The sequence below is a fragment of the Bubalus bubalis genome, chromosome 2, assembly GCF_019923935.1.
Source record: "Bubalus bubalis isolate 160015118507 breed Murrah chromosome 2, NDDB_SH_1, whole genome shotgun sequence".
Lineage (NCBI taxonomy): Eukaryota > Metazoa > Chordata > Mammalia > Artiodactyla > Bovidae > Bubalus > Bubalus bubalis.
The window spans coordinates 137,791,477-137,810,988 of record NC_059158.1 but is presented as its reverse complement, the minus strand read 5'-3'; the positions used below and the strand labels follow the sequence as shown (position 1 = coordinate 137,810,988).

At 39.3% G+C, this 19,512-nt stretch overlaps 1 protein-coding gene across 12 annotated transcripts in view; it reads left to right on the top strand.

Annotated features, from left to right (window-relative positions):
- Nucleotides 1-19,512, top strand: part of ANKRD44 (ankyrin repeat domain 44) — a 314,414-nt gene that overhangs the window by 226,789 nt on the left and 68,113 nt on the right. For 7 of the 12 annotated variants that reach the window (XM_025277926.2, XM_025277922.2, XM_044936838.1 and 4 more), the window contains 6 exons: nucleotides 5,281-5,363; nucleotides 6,485-6,602; nucleotides 8,591-8,659; nucleotides 9,846-9,986; nucleotides 11,821-11,904; nucleotides 15,443-15,554. In XM_025277926.2, coding sequence (XP_025133711.2) covers nucleotides 5,281-5,363; nucleotides 6,485-6,602; nucleotides 8,591-8,659; nucleotides 9,846-9,986; nucleotides 11,821-11,904; nucleotides 15,443-15,554 — 607 coding nt within the window. The remainder of the gene's footprint in view (nucleotides 1-5,280; nucleotides 5,364-6,484; nucleotides 6,603-8,590; nucleotides 8,660-9,845; nucleotides 9,987-11,820; nucleotides 11,905-15,442; nucleotides 15,555-19,512) is intronic. The other 5 variants (XM_006078152.3, XM_044936824.1, XM_044936837.1 and 2 more) reach the window with 3 other exon arrangements.

The window sequence follows — 19,512 nt, the reverse complement described above, 5'->3', positions numbered from 1 at the left end:
TGGACAGAGGAGCCTGGTGGGCTACAGTCCATGGGGTCACAAAGAGTTGGACGCAACTGAAATGACTAACATTGATCACTTGACTAAGTATCATAAAATCATTTGATGATCAAAAATCATCAACATTTTTGTCTCACCCACCTGGTGGGTAAAACTAAACCAATCCCACCTTTCCTGGGAGAGTTGAGTATTGTAAAGGATTTTTTTAAATGGGGTATAGTTGCTTTACAGTGTTACGTTAGTTTCTGCTGTGCAATGAAGTGAATCACCTACGTGTGAACGTATACCACTTCCCTCTTGGACCTCCCACCCCGGCCCCACCCCGATCCCCAGGCCCATCCATCTAAGTCACCACAGAGCACCAAGCTGATCTCCCTGCACAACACAGCAGGTTCCCACTAGCTGTGTATTTCACACATAGCAGTGTATATATGTCAATCTCCTCTCGATTGATCCCCTCCTCCCCCACCACCTGCACATGTCCATTCTCTACGTCTGCATCTCTATTCCTGCACTGCAAATAGGTTCATCTGTAAGAATTTTGAAACACAGAAAGAGAACAGAAATCCTAGTTGGTCACACTTCATTCTTGGCTTTTAAGGAAGTACAACCTTATTACAACCTCAAAACTCACAGGCTGCTGATTATCCAGCTAAGCTAATAATAATGGTAAGGGAACCATGGGTCAGATATCCTATTTAACACTTTATGTTCATTATCTCAATTAGTCCTTCCAATTGCTCTATAAGATTGACACCTTTATTTTTATTTTCCAGGTGAGGGAGCCATTATGTACTTTCCAAAGTCCAAATAGCTAGCACATGGAAAAGTTAGGGCTGAAACCCAAAGGTTCTCACCTCGTCACCTTAACCACAGTGTTTTTTTTTAAACATATGGCCTGAGGGAAAGTTCTAGAAAGGCCTGGATATGGAAAGGGACAGCCATGTCCTCCTGAGCCAAGGGGAAAACTTAAAAAAAACTGATATTCTAATGGTGCAAAGGCCCTGTCCTCACCTCTGATGGCTCTGTGCAATTTATTCTGGCCTCATTTATTCTGAAATAACTGGGTAGGAGACCCCAGCTAACAGCTAAATTAGAAAAAGCTAATACAAATGTGTTCCATTAATTTTATGACTGGTCAAATAAATGTAGCAGATTAACTGGAATTGGTCTTCCCTTTCCTGTAATTTATGCACTGTTAAGTTTAGTGTTATCTGACGTCTTTATTTCTTCATCTTCTTTGATGTATACCTGATGAAGTCAGAGCAATGTTTCTCGTTTGACTAGGACAGTCAAATCCTAAGTTTCCTGCTAAAGGTTTTAGGATCCTTTCTTTATAAGCAGTCTTATTTCATAACAATAAAGGAGAAATTTTATTTGTAATGCACGAATCATTTCTGAAGTGATTCAGAAATTCTGAGTTCTATTTTTATTTTCTTGCCATTTTCACCTGATGCTTAGTTTTTCTATTTGAACTGGCACATCATATTCGTTTGAATACCAGTACTAGTACCTGAGTCTAGATTCATATATTTCCTACATTGAGGTAGTAACTTTTTGTTAACTATGGAATATATCAAAGAGGATATTTTTTCATTTAAAAAAATTTATTGAAGTAGAGTTGACTTACCATGCTTTTGGTATACATCAAAGTGATTCAGTTATATATATATATTTTCAGAATTTTTCCATTATAGGTTGAATATGGTTCCCTGTGCTATACAGTAGGTCCTTGTTGTTTATGTTTTTTAAAACTTATTTTTAACTGAAGGATAATCGGTTTGCAGTACTGTGTTGGTTTCTGCCATACTCATCATAAATCAGCCACTGGTATACATATGTCACTCCCTCTTGAACCTCCCTCCCACCTCCCACTCCTTCCCACCCCTCTAGGTTATTACAGAGCCCTGGTTTGAGTTCCCTGAGTCATATAGCAAATTCCCGTTGGTTGTTTTACATATGGGTAGTGTACATGTTTCCATTGCTACTCTCTCTGTTCGTCCCACCATCACCTTCCCCCCGACCCCACCCGTGTCCATATAAGTCTGTTCTCTGTGTCTACATCTCCATTGCTGCCCTGCAAATAGGTTCATTGGTACCATCTTCCTAGAGTCCATATATATGCGTTAATAGTACTCTTGCCTGGAAAATCCCATGGATGGAGGAGCCTGGTAGGCTGCAGTCCATGGGGTCGCTAAGAGTTGGACACAACTGAGCGACTTCCCTTTCACTTTTCACTTTCATGCATTGGAGAAGGAAATGGCAACCCACTCCAGTGTTCTTGCCTGGAGAATCCTAGGGATGGTGGAGCCTGGTGGGCTGCCATCTATGGGGTTGCACAGAGTCGGACTCGACTGAAGTGACTTAGCAGCATATGGTATTTGTTTCTCTCATTGATTTACTTCACTCTGTATAAACGGTCTATATTTATCCACCTCATTAGGACTGACTCAAATGTGTTCATTTTTATGGTTGAGTAATATTCCCTTGTATATATGTACCTCACCTTTTTATCTGTTCATTTGTTGATGGACATCTAGGTTGCTTCCGTGTCCTAGCTATTGTAAATAGTGCTGCAGTGAACATTGGGGTACATGTGTCTTTTCAATTTTGGTTTCCTCAGGGTATATGCCTAGTAGTGGGATTTCTGGGTCATATGGTAGTTTTAGGACTTCCCTGGTGGCTTAGATGGTAAAGCGTCTGTCTATAATCCGGGAGACCTGGATTTGATCCCTGGGTCGGGAAGATTCCCTGGAGAAGGAAATGGCAACCCACTCCAGTACTCTTGCCTAGAAAATCCCATGGATGGAGGAGCCTGGTGCGGGCTACTGCCCATGGGGTCACAAAGAGTCGGACACAATTGAGCAATGTCATTCATTTTCATTTTATGGTAGTTTTATTCCTAGTTTTTTTAAGGAATCTCCATACTGTCTTCCGTAGTGGCCATATCAATTTACATTTCCCACCAACAGTGCAAGAGGGCTCCCTTTTCTCCACACCCTCTTCAGCATTTATTGTTTGTGGATTTTATCAAAGAGAATTTTTCCTAGGCCTTATAGAGTTCTGCCTTCCTTGCCTTCTCAGTTTTTTTAGTAGCCGCAGAAAAAAAATGAAATTATTAGCTAATATAGAGTGTGGTGAATTATCTAAAGGCAATGGGGTTAAATGTTAAGTTTGGTTAGAAGTATTAATAGTGATGTTTATGGAATATGTTATAACACTGAGTCTATTAAACTTTTATACTTTTTATGTTTTTCTTAATTGTTTTATTATAGTTTGATACTATTTTCCCTAAGTCATTTGCTTGTATTGTTTAATATAAAGGTAACTATTTTATGTACCTATATAAACTTTATCATAAATATTATGTGTATACTTATGTGTGTATGTTGATATTATTAAAATATTTATATTTTTACACACACATACCCATACATATAAAGAATGAAGAAGACTCAAAGAAATCTTTAAAAATCCACTCCTTGATTTAGTCATGTTCTTACAGGAATTCACAATAATTCTAGAAAAATGTTCTATCCATTTTCTTCTTGCAAGCATCCAGCAATGTTTAATCATAGATTTTTGCCTTAACTCCTCAAAACAGATAAAATGGCTAGGTAAAATCTTATTAGCTTTAAGTTCCATTTAGTAAAGACCTTTTAAAATAGGTTATACATTAAAAAAATTAGTATGTTTCATTGGCATCAGAAGGGAACAATATAAATAGCACAAATAAAAAGCTTCTTTCCCATCCCCCAACTCCCTCTTCCTTTTCATGAGCATCAAGGTTGTCACCGATGCAATTGCTTTTCAGAAATTTTTTTTTGTAAATGATGAGAGAGGCAATTACAAGCAGTTCTCCTCTACAAGACACTGCCCAGAAGACGGGCAAATTGCATCCCTTGATGGATGCCAGCTATTATATACACTGGGTTGGAAATCTCCATATAGGGAAAGGAAAATGAACAGAGGGAAGACTGAACAAAAACATCAATAAATAGAAGTTTTCATGAAAAGAGAGAGGTAGTTAACTGCTGGCAGACTCAGATTTTGCAGAACGCCAAATACCATGAATTATCTGAACATATATATACTTTCACAAATTCATGCACATCATAACTTTCTATATAGAAAATAAAGTTCATGTATCTGAAGCTTAGCAAATTCAAGTCATATGTGTTTTTTATTCAATATAGAATGTGGAAATGGGCCACTTTGTGCCAGGAAAGAAACTTAGATGACTTATGTTGCAGGTGTAAATATAGACAGCCTGTACTCCTTATATTATGCTGTGGATTTAAAAAATCTGAAATATATTGTCTGAATGAAATGAGATGTTATGAGACAAGATCACTAACGTGCTTTTAAGTACACAGGAACTGCCTGATGATGCTGTATGTTTTGAATTATGAGTCAGCACAGGACTTTGACTTTGGGTCCTTGTTTGAGGAGAAGCCATGGGCAGGAGGAGGAGGCTTTAATTATAAGGGCAGAAAGCACTACCGTCAGAAGGCTGCCCGTCCCTCAGAGGATTGTTCCAGGGACTATGTTATGGTAGGGGTCAGTCTAAGAAGTCCTATTCTGGATTCTTTCTGTACTACTCTTAGGGAAAATATGCTAGATTTATGAAATATATGTAAGGTTAAAGTTAACTATTTCGTGACTGGTTTTCTTATATGGGTAAATGTGCAATATAAAAGGCTACCAGAAAGATGAAGTTTCACTTGTCAAAGGTAAACATTAGTTTTTATTCTCATCCAAAATTTTATTTCTAATAATACAGCCATTACTAACTCTTAGCAAAGAGATAACACATAGTAGGTCAACAATAAATATTTCTTGATCAACTCAAGGAATAAAACAGGTTGCTTTTCAAAGTTGAGAATTTGTCAGCTTCTTGTCTTGTTTTCTCTAGCACTTAGCAAAGTAACTGATGGTTATAAAGTGTTGAATAGATGAATGCATGAATATGAATGATACATAAAATTGCTAAGCTGAAAGAATAAGAGATAAATTAATTTTAAATGCTGAGTCACTGTTTATGTGAAATGTTTTATTTAAAAATATATTTTTCTATTGTTATGGGATTTTTCACTGTGGTTTAAGTCCAGAATTTTATTATTTTAAAGTAGAAATGATTGCATAATTATTTCAGCCAGGAGTCCCCAAGCCAGGTCTCATGGATTTAATTTTCATCAGAGACTTTCTAGAAGGGTCACCCCCTTCTGTGTGTATCAGGAGATCTATAATCGTCAGCTGCTCTGTTTTTTCCTTCCTCAGGTGTGGAATCCATAGCATGTTCCCCTTACATTTAGCTGCCCTCAATGCTCACTCGGACTGCTGCAGAAAGTTACTGTCATCGGGTAAGTAACTCCATTACCACAGATGACGCTTAATCTGTCCTGTAAATGAGCCGTGTAGCTTCAGGTGTCTGGTCAGAGTGAGTGGCTGCCTGTGCTTCATGTCATTCATGATCTGACTGGCAGGATGAGCTGTGTCCACAGCTACCTGCATGTGACAGCTTCCAGCAGCTCGTGGTGTTGAAATGGTTTGAACGTCAGTATTCTGCCCCGGAGTGAGAGTCTTGTCTGTTTATCAAGTTAGAACTCCGGTGATCCAGAGTGAGAGGCAGGCAGGGATGGCCATAGCTTACAGGAAGTTTGTCGTAGGAGGAGAAGACATCTTTGAGGCTTAAATTGGTGATGTAACACTTCATATTCTTCAACAAAGAAAAAAGGCCAAATCCCCTACCTTTTAATAGTAGAAATGTTAAATTGCCATCCCACTCCGTGGGCTCTGAAAAATCGCTGTGGTTGATATCCCTCCAACTAGGTTTTATTTTTATTTTTTTAATGCGGGCCTATTTGGAACCAAGAAATTCTTTCTGGTTTGGAACTTTGCTAATCTTTCTTATCAATGATTCTGACAACCTCCATGTATTAAGAAGTTCCTGGCTTTCAAAGGTGATAGAGATCTGCAAGGCAAAGATCGTTTATGAATTAATTCAACAGATATCCCAGAGGCTTTTTTTATTCCTTTAAGTTCTTTACTTATGGTTGATTCTGCTTTCGCTGCTTTTGGCATGTTTAAAAATAACCCCTGCATGAAAGCACGTTTCCCAAATCTTACACCAACTGTAAGCTAATAATACGCTTAAGAAAATATCTCTTCTAGCATGTTATGATTACTCCTTTGCCTTCCATGCTTTCTCCATGTGTTCTGTCTGCCTGTCTATTGCCCTACTTATCTCAAGTTGGTTTCATAAATTTTTATCCTGGAATTGAAATATGAGGCTGCAGTTCACCCAGGGCTGAATGTGAAAATAAATTCTTCTTAACTTCACGGTTCTTCCTATAAAATTGCCAAGCTTGAGCAGTTACCATTCGTTTCCATGACAACCTCTTTCTGACTACAATGGCTTGCGTTCTGGTTTTTCTACTAACTGATTTTTCTGTCTCTGCAATGTTTCTTGTGGTTTAACTAGGACAAAAGTATAGCATAGTATCCTTGTTTAGTAATGAGCACGTGCTGTCTGCAGGCTTTGAAATAGACACCCCAGATAAATTTGGAAGAACGTGCCTTCATGCTGCTGCTGCAGGAGGGTGAGTAGTTAGCAATTTTAGTTGTTTTCTCGTGGCCTAATTACCAGTGCATCTTAATTGACTTAAGTCATCTGTGAATCAGAGGCAACTTCTTTCATAAAATGGTTAAGAAGTGTTTCTACCAATACCAAATATCATACGTTGAATTTCCAGATTGCTCATGTGTTTGTCTTTCCAAAGAAACATCATTAGCCCATCTCATATAGGAAATATTTTTTCTCTTGTTTTCTTTTCTCTCTCTCTCTCTTTTTTTCCTTATTTTAAGTTGTAGGTCTGTAGCCTACAGAATATGTACCTACTTGGTACCTCTTCCACCAAAAGAAAGTAATTTGAAATTTGTTCCTAAATTTTTTGTCTTTTGTTACTAGAAGGAGAGTTAATGATCAAGGAAATCCAAAGTTGAGTTAATTCATGTTCATTTAAAGATATTTTAGTCCTATTTCAAAACTTATTTTTTAAGTTCTAATAATGATTAAATGTGAGCAAAAGTCCAGAAAACTCCAAGGATAAGCAAGAAGTAATTTAATCCTTGCCTATTTTTTTAAGTTGTAAAGAGAGTTTTTCATGAGATACTCTTTTTCATATTAGTGGTTAGATTAAGACTATGATCATTTTTTGTTGATAAATGACCATGCATTGACCAAACATGGCTCCCCTCAGATGGCCTCGTTTGGGTATGGTGTTGGTTCTTAATCATTTTCCTAGTCTTAGGGAATAGCAGTGCTCCATGTATAATCTGTATATGACCAAAGGCATTACCTATTTAACAGAGGTGGATTGACTGTGAAGCTTTAGGACCCCTTATTTGTATAGGTCCCTTCCAAAGTCTTGTATTTAGTTTTATTTTCATACTTTTGGTGTGTTTTTTTTTTTTAAAAGAACCTCCTTATCCTCACCCCATCCCTCCATCATATGAGCTTCCTGATCCATACAACATGGATCTGTCTGCCTGTAATCCTTTGGCTTCATTCAGGAAGAGACAGGTGTTTTATATCAATTGACATGTTATACACATAATAGTCTCAGAAAGTTTTTCAGTTTTATGATTTAAGCAGTTAGTTCTCTGAGAAAGGTGACTGTAAAGGGAGGATATGGGGCAGGGACAGCCCTGCTTATACTTATCATTAATGAGATCATCTTTCTTATTTAAATGATAATAAAGTAGTAAATCCTAGGCTATTTCTTAGCATCCCAAGTTTGGAACAATGATAGATGAATGTCTCCTTTTATGCACCCATTTTGAAAAATATCAGACCTGTACAGAAAATGGCAACAAACCATTCTGGATTCATATCTGAAACTCCTATTAGGATTAATATTTAGCTCTATGCCCTTCAATAAGAAAATTCACTTCAATGGGTCCTTTTCTCTCTACTAAACATGATTTATTGCTTCTGCAAATGACAAAGAAGCTGGAAGATCACTACGCTCCATTACATCATTTTCGGCCTTGGTTCTACACATTCATTTACCTAGATTACCAAGACAGGGAAATGCAGCTGGTTTATTTTCCGTTAAGGAGAGTCTGGGTCGAAAATGGTTATAGTGAATTCATTCTGCTGTGATAAAAGGTAATGCTCATCCATTCTGGCTCATTGTTTAAAAGTGACATGAAATTATTATAGGTTTAAGGAGTTGTTTCATAAACTCTTGATGGTTTTGAAAGAGAATTTTAGGATAAATGATGAAACCATCACTGAAAGGTTTCATCATGTAATAATCATTAAATTCTTTAGTCATGGAATTGAAAATGTTCCATCAAGCTCTTTAATGCATTGATTTATTAGCTTTGAAAAAGGAATTGTAGGAACTTTAGATCCTTATGATATGGCATTACTCTAATGTGTTAGGTTATTTTTGTGTTAGCAGAATTTAAAGTTAGTGTCCTCATTTCATCTGTGCATACACTCTGCAGAAAAGAGCTCTTTCTGAAGACAGCCCAGCAATTGACCTCTACCATCTTAACAATGCTTTCCCTGTCTTTCTAGTAATGTGGAATGTATAAAACTCTTGCAAAGCAGTGGAGCAGATTTCCATAAAAAGGACAAGTGTGGGAGGTATGTAAACAGGGAACTCTGCTTCAAGTGCCTAAATAAAAGGAGTGGGGAGCGGTCCATCTGGAAATCGTGTTATGTTGAAATGGTAAACAGGGAAGCTAGCTGGGGAGATTCCATCCTCAGAAGGAAATCCCTTTTTATAGCAAAGTGAAACACCAGCAAAGTAGGCACAGGCCACAAGGAAAGGGTCTCCTTTCTCAGCTTCTGTTTAGAAGTGCCAATTGTTATGCTCCTTCCGATATAAATAACTATATCCATGTGGGAGATTGTATACTTCATAGATATTATATAAAAATATTTACATATATAAAATATGTAATCCTCCACATGGATATAGTTGAGAAAATTCTCTGTATCGCAAAGTAGAGCACTTTAGCCCTTCCAGGACAGAATTTGGTCACAAGATCTGGAGCTCTTTATTATATTTATTGAACATTTCATTTTGGGATAAATCTTTAGACACATTTTAAACATGAAATACACACACTCACACACATACCACCCATAATCCCTCTGGTTATTGGGATGGTTTGGAACTTTTCTTGCTTGTTCTTTGCATAGCTAAGTCATGCTGTAGAACTAGCTGGTACAGGGAACCAGTACCAGTAAACAACATGAGGAAGGTAGAGGAAATGAGGACATGATCAAAAAAACCTCAGTTTAATCTGTTTGGAAACAGCATTTTGGGAAGAGAGATACTTTATAAAGATAGGCCAAGGCCAGTTTGGGAAGGTCTTCAATTTCAAACTAAAAAATCAAGGCTTTGTTCACTGGGGAGAACTGAAGGTTTTGGTACAGGATTATATACGTAGGTATTGGACCTTAGAAAATCCAGTTGTTCATTCATGGCAGCTGAAAGTTACGTGGAGCTTGGGTTAGGGCAAAGGAGACCAGTCGGGATGGTATTGCAAGAGCCCAGAGGAGCATTCATGAGCAGTCATGTAGATGGGAACCAGGATAGGCACTTGGCATGGAAAGAAAGGAGATGGCCTGTCTAAGCCACCATCTTTGCAGCCTTTGTTCTAACATATAAGGTATGCTGGAGAAAGGCGTATGTCTTGGCCTCCACACTCAGAGCCGAAGATCTTTCCACACCCCTACAAATACTGCTTGTCTGTGCTGGTGCTGATAATGGGGATCTGTTTTTCAGACTGAATGATATAATAAATTGCTGTTTGTTTTTCAGGACTCCTCTGCACTATGCAGCTGCAAATTGTCATTTCCACTGTATTGAGACATTAGTGACCACAGGGGCCAGTGTGAATGAGACTGATGACTGGGGCCGCACCGCTTTGCACTATGCTGCTGCATCAGACATGGATAGAAAGTAAAAACAGCCTTGTCCTGTTTCTTCAGGGATGGGAGGAGGGGGAGATGGAAGAGGGAGGGCTTGTTGAGTTTTCTTCATACCGCCTCACCGCGACTGTGAATGAAGAATCCCTCTTATCCAGACTCGAGGGAGTTTGAATTGGTTCCTCCCTAACCCCGGGTTTCCCATTCTGCTCTCTTTACATTTGATTAGTACATGTCACTGCACAATTGCATCTCCTCTCTGTTCTTTGCATTGAATGCCAAGTGGAGCTGTCAAGTTCAGGTTTTCCATTCACTCAAAATCTGTCATAATTTAATTTGTCGTATACTGTGGTCTTCATCATCATCACTTACATGCTTCATTTGCTGTAAAACTTATATTTGCTAATAAATATGTCATATGTAAAAAATATTCACCTATGCATAATCCCAATAGTCTTCAAATACAGCATCAGTATTTTATTTTTAAAAATAAGTATTTTAAAAGTAGACATTTTTCAAACCTGGGCATGTGCTCTTTCGGAAGCTAGAAGACAGGAAGTTAGATCATGTTTGAATTCTAGGTGGCTTGGAATGGAAAGCAAAAATAAATGCACCAGTTCTAGGGGAAAAGGTGGGAGAGATGCCCACAGCTTATGATATCATTCTCAAAGACCTGAGGATCAGGCCCTCCTTCATAGGAATACTTTTTGGTGATCCTGTTCAGAGAACTGTTGAGTTATATGGATGTGTTGAGTTATATAGTCAGTGCTAACTCCCTTTCTTGTAGAGCAATGGCTTTCAAACATACTAGATAATTACCTACACACCAGGCTTCCCTGGTGGCTCAGAAGGTAAAGAAAGAATCCACCTGCAATGCAGGAGACTGGGGTTCAGTCCCTGGATTGGGAAGATTCCATGGAGAAGGGAATGGCTACTCACTCCAATATTCTTGCCTGGGAAAACCCATGGACAGAGGAGCCTGGTGGGCCAAAGTCCACAGGGTCACAAAGAATCAGACACAGCTGAGTGACTGATGCTCACTTTATATCACGATCTAATATACAGACTCATGTATATATGTTTTATATATATGTATGGAAAATGGAAAAAAGATTTCATAAAACCTTATTTACTTTTGCTATGTATGATGCATTTTGATATCTTTTATTTCATTAAAAAAACCTACTGACTTCAACCCACTAAATTGATTTCAAAATTCAGTCATAGATCATGATCCATATTTCCAGTTTGGAAAACACTGCTTCTTTTTTTCCTTCATATGATACTAGCAAGTCTGATGTAGCCTCAGGGTCCCACAGCCACATGTTCTTAATTCAGCAAACATTTGTTGAACATGCATTATGTGTCAGGCTCTGTGCTATTCACTTGGAATAGAATGGGGAATAAGTATCCTTCATCTGTTAAGATCTAGAATAGGAATCCTAGATGGTGCAGAATTTCTCTGGTAGATGAGGGGTGCTTAGGAACCCATTCCTGGATAAATGAGATGCTCAACTGACAAGGAGGCAGCAAGGAATGTGGTAGCTGTCAGGGAATTTTAAGCTAAATCACTTTCTCTTTCCCTGGGGAGTTTAGAAAACTTACAGAAGAGTGGACAGCATGATTGCTGCCTTAATCATTGATACCTCGGTGGAAGTTTTAGGGATAACATGTTCTTAACTTGATTCCTTAGGAGAGAAAAGATTTACTGGATGGACTTAGAGAGAACCATGTATATCCTCCATGAAAAATTAGTAGTGATTGCTTCTTTGGGGTTGTGGGGCAATTCTTAAGATGTAAATTGTACCAAAATCATTAGCAACTTTGCCACTAATTGTAATTTTTTTTGCTTGTTTCCCTTTGCTGAGAAGTAAGATTATCTTAGGAAACGCCCATGAAAGTTCGGAAGAACTTGAAAGAGCCAGAGAGCTGAAGGAAAAGGAAGCTGCATTGTAAGTTTCTTCTCAGCTTAAGCACAAGGTGTGGTTACTGATGCTTTGTCTGCTGCTCTAGGTTGCCACGTGGGCCAGCTTTACTATTTTGGGGTCTCCCTTGGAGTCTTGAGGAAGTGATGTGGGCTTGCCTGTGATGAAGAAGAAACTCTTCTTTTAATATATCATTCAAATAGGCTGTTTTCATACCAATACATACTCTTCTAAAGATACACACTCTTTCTAAAATTGAAACCGTTGCAGCGATCATCACTGTGATTGGGCAGCAGTTTTTAGAACCGATGTCTAAAATATCATTTCTGATTCTTCCGTGTGTCATGTGCCTCAGGGGACATACTAAAGCCTCCTCTGAGGGCCTCAGGCTCTCCTTTTGTGACCTGGGGATGACTATTTAGCAGATTCTAGAAATACATGTTTTGAGATTTCAGTGTGAAACACACCAGTTGTACTCTCCCCTCCCTCTCCGACACACTCTCATTGACTTCAAATAGCACCCTCCCCACCTGCAGACAGCTGCTCTGTCCCCTTCATCCTGCCTGCCCCTTTCTGGTGTCTTGACAGAGATTCAGCTCTTACTGTGATGAAGTGAGTGCCAGCACCCGGGACTGTTGATACCTGGGAAGCTCTAATGTTTCATCCTCCTAGAGTCCTTCCTGGACTGGAAGTCATGGCGAGAAGGTTGTGCTGTACCCAGCGCAGTGCCCAGCATGTAGCTGGCGGTCAACAACTCTTTGTTAAATGAATGAACACGTGAATGCCCAGTGCCCACATTGTGTGTCCCGCCCCTGTGAGAGCAGTGGATGGAGTGCTCTAAGAGTTTGCACTCAGTCCTTCACATGCAAGGCCCCAGTGCAAGTTGTAGGGACTTAACTTTGTCTGTGACTGGGGTGGGCACAGGAAACAAAGCTGTAAGTAGAACACAATGACCACAGTTTTGCCCTAATATTCCAAAATTAAAGTAATAATATTCAAAGACTGTAAAATTTTAAGCCATCTCAGTAAATGCTTCCTTCTCCAGTGAAATGCAAGCTTGCGCTGGGCCAGAGCAGCCCTCTTCCAGCTGGTGGAGAGGGATGGAGCAGAAGCAGGAGAAGGCAGGGACCAGCCTACTGGGGAGCTTTTTCATGCGATAAAAGGCTACTTCCATGTGCAAATACACCCTTGATCTAATGTGCATCTCTTGATTTTGTGGCTTAGGTGCCATAATTACTAGTCCAGGGCGGAGAAGGCAATGGCACCCCACTCCAGTACTCTTGCCTGGAAAATCCATGGATGGAGGAGCCTAGTAGGCTGCAGTCCATGGGGTCGCCAAGAGTCGGATACGACTGTGCGACTTCACCTTCACTTTTCTCTTTCATGCATCGGAGAAGGAAATGGCAACCCACTCCAGTGTTCTTGCCTGGAGAATCCCAGGGACGGCGGAGCCTGGTGGGCTGCCATCTATGGGGTCACACAGAGTCAGACACGACTGAAGCAACTTAGCAGGGCCCTGGGTGGTGAAAAAGACAAGCATTCCCAGTTAAAAGTGGATTTCATTTCCCTTAGGAAAAATGTGGAGAATATTCACATTCTGTAATTCTGTTGTTATTTCTAATAGTACTTTTGGCAATTATGGGCTTCCCTAGTGGCTTAGACGGTAAAGAATCTGCCTGCAATGTGGGGGACCTGGGTTCGATCCTTGGGTTGGGTAGATTCCCTGGAGGAGGGCATGGCAACCCACTCCAGTATTCTTGCCTGGAGAATTCCCATGGACAGAGGAGCCTGGTAGGCTACGGTCCATGGGGTCGCAAAGAATCAAACATGACTGAGTGACTAAGCACAGCAGAGTTGACAGTTACAGTTCAGCTATGTTCTGCATTAAATAGCTCTTTGGGTATAATCCCCAGTGTTTTCCAAATTACATGTTAAATTTATCAACTGATTTTTTAGAATATAATCCTTTCAGAAGCTGGGAATTTTGTGTCCACAGACAGCTATCCCTATTGAGTGATTTTATTTCAAGAGCCAAATTCAGTTTAAAATGAGTCACACCTGGGATTCAGTCCATGGGTATTTCATTATGAAAATTAAAAAAAAAAAAGACTTCCTTTTAAGGTACAAATCACCAAATACAGCATGATATATCAGGTATCCAATAATAGTTTGATTTATTACAGAGCATTTTATGGATGAACCATGTGGCATGTAGGTATTTAGTTAAAAAAATTCATCTTTCATCAAGTTTTTTAAAAATTAAAATGTCTGTTTTAATATCTGTCTCTATGTGTGATTTATTTACTCCTTTTGCTTATACCGAAAGATAGATAATGTCATTTTAAGGTTTCTGAGAAATAGAAATTTTCTATTGGGAGGTCTTATTTAATATACAAGCTTCTATTTAGAATCTTGCAGTTTTGATTTCAGTATGAATTTGAGCCAGCCTGGCCTTGAAAAGGACATGTTTGTCCCTGTGTCAAGAAATGTAGCTGATATAAATAATATATCGCGGCGCTCTTCCCTCTTTGACCAGCAGGGCTGTCCCATTTGCAGCAGGCCCTGAGTAGAACACATCACGTCCCTTGCGTCCCGGCTCTTCAGCAAAAGCGGTACTACACCCCTTCCTCTGACCTATTGCAAAGATTTTTTTTTTTTCCAGAAGAGTTACAACTGTGCCAGAAAAGGCTTTTAAAATTTATTATTTATCATTTTACTCTAGCCTGTATTCCTAGTGGTACAGTGTCGGCCTCTTCAGAGGTGGTGACTGAATTCATCTTTTATATTTTTTAAATGTTGGCCCAGTCCTTATGTCTTTTTATTGTTTTGGCTATTCTTAGGTTCTTTTCTGTTATTGTTTTCTTACTCTTTTAAACTTTCATTTTCCAACCTTTTGACCTCAGAGTCTCCAGTAGCAAGGTTAAAAAATCAACCCACCTCTTTTGAGGTTTATCCCTTTGCAATGCCTTGACTACTTCTTTATTATGCTGAAAACTTATCTTTTGAACATGGAGCTCTAAAACTTATTATTTAGTAATCTTGATGACAAGCCAGTCCTGTACCTTAAGATGAAAAGGGGAAAAATATTTAATTATCCTCTAGTTCCTAAGTTCCTCCCTCTAGTTCCTAGACTTCCCTGGTGGCTCAGCAGGTAAAGAATCTGCCTGCAATTTGGGAGACCCGGGTTCCATCCCTGGGTTGGGAAGATGCCCTTGAGAAGGGAACGGCAACCCACTCCAGTATTCTGGCCTGGAGAATTCCATGGACTGTATAGTCCATGGGGTCATAAAGAGTCAGACACGACTGAGCAACTTTGACCTTCTTCTAGTTCCTAAAACCTTTCCTGAATTCTAGAATGGCTATTTTAAGCTGAGATAAAGATAGATGCACAAAATAGACATAAAACATCCAATATATAAGCCCTAATTGCTGTAGAATCTTTAAAGAAACACTTCAACTCACAAAGCTCTTTGTGGCACATTCATAGTAAGAGAACATTAACATTGATTATCCCTTTTGGTCTAGGGATATTTTCTGAAATAACATCTCATCTTTATATTTACAGATGTCTAGAATTTCTGCTTCAACATGATGCAAATCCATCTATCCGGGACAAGGAAGGCTATAATAGCATACATTATGCTGCTGCCTATGGCCACAGACAGTGTCTGGAATTGGTGAGCGGTTTTGATTTGTTTTCTCTAACATATACACACATATACCCAAGCCTGAAAAAGCTGGTCTGAATCTCTCAACAAAGACCCTTACTGCCTAATTCAGCCCCCACTAGAAATCACCTGGATTAAATTGATCAGGCAATTTTTGGCAAGTGATTAAATTGTTTCCCTTTATAATATGTAGCTCTCTTTGTTCCATATTCTAATCTCAGAGCTAACTAACAATTGATTTGTTTCCACATTAACTTGGACTAGGAATGTTAGACTCTGGTACAGACACAGTTTCTATTTTGAAGATACTTTGGGTGTATCAGAGAAGCAGTATATATTTCCAGAGTCATGCTTAGCACCCCAGTATTTGATAACATGTGTCATAAGATGACTTACATAACCATTAGGCAGTGGGTTTGTCATAGTCCTGCATCTATAGTTTAGGGAAAGAAATTGGCAAGAGTATAACAGCAGAATTTACTGAAATTTTTAAACCAGCCCTCATTTCAAACCTATAGTGATCAAGAAACACTTAATTTGGAGTCTGAAATTCCTCTGTTGGTATAGGTTACCAGATGCAAACTCAGATGTCTACAGGGACAAAAATATAAAATAAACAAGTGAAGTGAACCCACGTATGGAATAATAGGGGGTGGTGGGAACTGTGGCAAATAGAGAGGGCAAGCTCTGTTTAAGGGGAGAAACAGCTAGTCAGCAGTAGCTGATGGAAACCAGGTGGTACTGCAAACCCAGGTTTGCTAGAATTCCCATGTTTCAGGAGAAACTACCAATCTAGGCTTTTTATGTGGAATTTCCTGTTTTGAAAACACTGGGTGGGCTAGAAAGAAAAAAATATGGGTTTGTGGCTGAATCCTGCCTGCAGGCTACCATTTGGCATCTTCTGATCATCACCCTTGGTTCAGCCTCACCAGGATACATGGGGTATCCCAGGCTCACTTTCTGATCCAGTGATCGGTGTCACCTTCCTTACTGGACTCCATCTCTTTTCCTTGTTCTTTTGAAGGAGAAGTTCTACTTTTCAGAGTTACTTGAAATATGTTTGGGGAAATACTTGCCCCTTATCAACTGTGCAGTTTATTGAGAAAGGCATAAGGCAGAAAGCCTGAGAGCAATAGTGTGAGCTCCTACATGGAAATGACTCAAAGATGCCACAGCAAGGTGCTTTACCTTTGGCCTTGCTGCTGGTTTCAGATGGTTCCACTTAGGGTCATTCTTACTACATTTCTGTTAACTGTGATTGTGGGAAACTGTTCATGAAGACCACCCAGTTTGAAAATGAAGAGGTGATTATTCTACTGTTGACTTTTGTATTGTTTATTGGTGAATTTTACCTGTCTTCGTCATTCCTGCAGACTTCCAAGTCTTCTTTTTCTGAGGTTCTTGTAGATGCTAAAGATTTCCTTGCTTGACTTTGGAGGTGGCATGTTTTCTCTCTCCAGTGTAATTCTATCATTATTCCTTTTCCAGTTACTGTGTCTGCATAACAAATCACCCTAAAAAGTTAGTGACTTAAAACAACATTTATCACTTATTATCTCTGTTTCTGGTCAGGAATTCACGGGTGACTTAGCTGAGCAGTTCTAGTTAATATCCTGTGAGGTTACAGACGGTGTCTGGGGCTGGCATAATTTCAAAGGCTTCTTTTCTCACTTGTCAGTCACCTGGGTAGGAAGGTTCACATTGTTGACGTTCCTTGGCCTTTCTCTCTCTCTATGTGGTTTTCTCTAGCATGGTGTTTCCAGAATAAGTGGTTGTTTTGTATGGTGCTCACGTTGCCCAAGGCGTCTGCCCTAGGAGAGAGTGTGAGCAAGAGTTGTAGCAAGTGAAAGGAAGAGACCGTATTACTTTTAATGGTTTAGCCCTGAAGTTCGTGTTTTGTTGCATCTGCTCATTGCTGCAGTCACAAAATCCAGAAAGGTGAAGCATTGACTCCACCTTCCATAGGGACGAGTATCAGAGAATTTGTGGACATATTTTAAAACCACCCAGTTCCATAGGAAGATGTAGGAAGCCAGTGATTTTGATTAATTTCTAAATTAAATTGAATTTAGAGTAGAATCTTAAGTGGCCAAGGGGCAATCTCTTATCTTACAGGTGAGCAAACCAAATCACAGGAGGATTTACTGGGTTGTCCAAAGTCATAGCTCTGGTCAGTGGAGACAGTGGAGCCATGATCAGGAACCTTGATTTAAAATTTTTTCTTTTTTTTTTTACCACTTTGTTGGTCAAAGCTCTACCACCACCCAAGGCTTTTTGACATAGGACAAAATCTTTGTAGGACTTAAGGCAGTCACTTCTTCCTTCTAATACCAGTCGTAGAAGTTGATCTAGACCTGTCAGCAAATAGGATCTTTTAGATCCCACAAAAGAAAGGCTCCTCACAAAGTGTGTGTGTGTGTGTGTGTGTGTGTTAATCAGTGGCAGAATAAAGGTCTACTACTGTAACTATTCATATGAACCTTCATTCCAAAGTGTGCTTAACACATAGCTGTCTTTCATTGGTTTTCTCTATGAAAACCATCTGTCATCGTTGGACATATGAACTTTTATTTCAGAGTTTGTTATTATAATCTTGATAGTTTGTGCTATTTTAAAGTACTTTGTGCTATTTTAAAGAACTATGCACAGAGGTTCGTGACATTGTACAGGAGACAGGGATCAAGACCTTCCCCAAGAAAAAGAAATGCAAGAAAGCAAAATGGCTGTCTGAGGAGGTCTTACAAATAGCTGTGAAAAGAAGCGAAGCAAAAAGCAAAGGAGAAGAGGAAAGATATACCCATTTAATGCAGAGTTCCAAAGAATAACAAGGAGAGATAAGAAAGCCTTCCTCAGTGATCAGTGCAAAGAAATAGAGGAAAACAGTGGAATGGAAAAGACTAGAAAAAGAAAATTAGAGATACCAAGGTAACATTTCATGCAAAGATGGGCTCAATAAAGGACAGAGATGGTATGGACTTAACAGAAGCAGAAGATATTAAAAAGAGGTGGCAGGAATACACAGAACTGTACAGAAAATGATCTTCACGACCCAGATTATCACGATGGTGTGATCACTCACCTAGAACCAGACATCCTGGGATGTGAAGTCAAGTGGGCCTTAGGAAGCATCACTACAAACAAAGCAAGTGGAAGTGATGGAATTCCAGTTGAGTTATTTCAAATCCTGAAAGATGATGCTGCGAAAGTGCTGCACTCAGTATGCCAGAAAATTTGGAAAACTCAGCAGTGGCCACAGGACTGAAAAAGGTAAGTTTTCATTCCAGTCCCAAAGAAAGGCATTGCTAAAGAATGCTCAAATTACTGCACAGTTGCACTCATCTCACACACTGGTAAAGTAATGCTCAAAATTCTCTAAGTCAGGCTTCAGCAATACGTGAACCGTGAACTTCCAAATGTTCAAGCTGGTTTTAGAAAAGGCAGAGGAACCAGAGATCAAATTGCCAATATCCACTGGATCATCAAAAAAGTAAGAGTGTTCGAAAAAAAGCATCTATTTCTGCTTTATTGACTATGCCAAAGCCTTTGACTGTGTGGATCACAACAAACTGTGGAAAATTCTCAAAGAGATGAGAATACCAGACCACCTGACCTGCCTCTTGAGAAATCTGTATGCAGGTCAGGAAGCAACAGTTAGAACTGGACATGGAACAACAGACTTGTTCCAAATAGGAAAACGAGTATGTCAAGGCTGTATATTGTCACCCTGCTTATTTAACTTATATGCAGAGTACATCATGAGAAATTCTGGACTGGATAAAGCACAAGCTGGAATCAAGATTACTGGGAGAAATATCAATAACCTCAGATATGCAGATGACACCACCCTTATGACAGAAAGTGAAGAAGAATTAAAGAAACTCTTGATGAAAGTGAAAGAGGAGAGTGAAAAACTTGGCTTAAAGCTCAACATTCAGAAAGCTAAGATCAAGGCATCCAGTCCCATCAC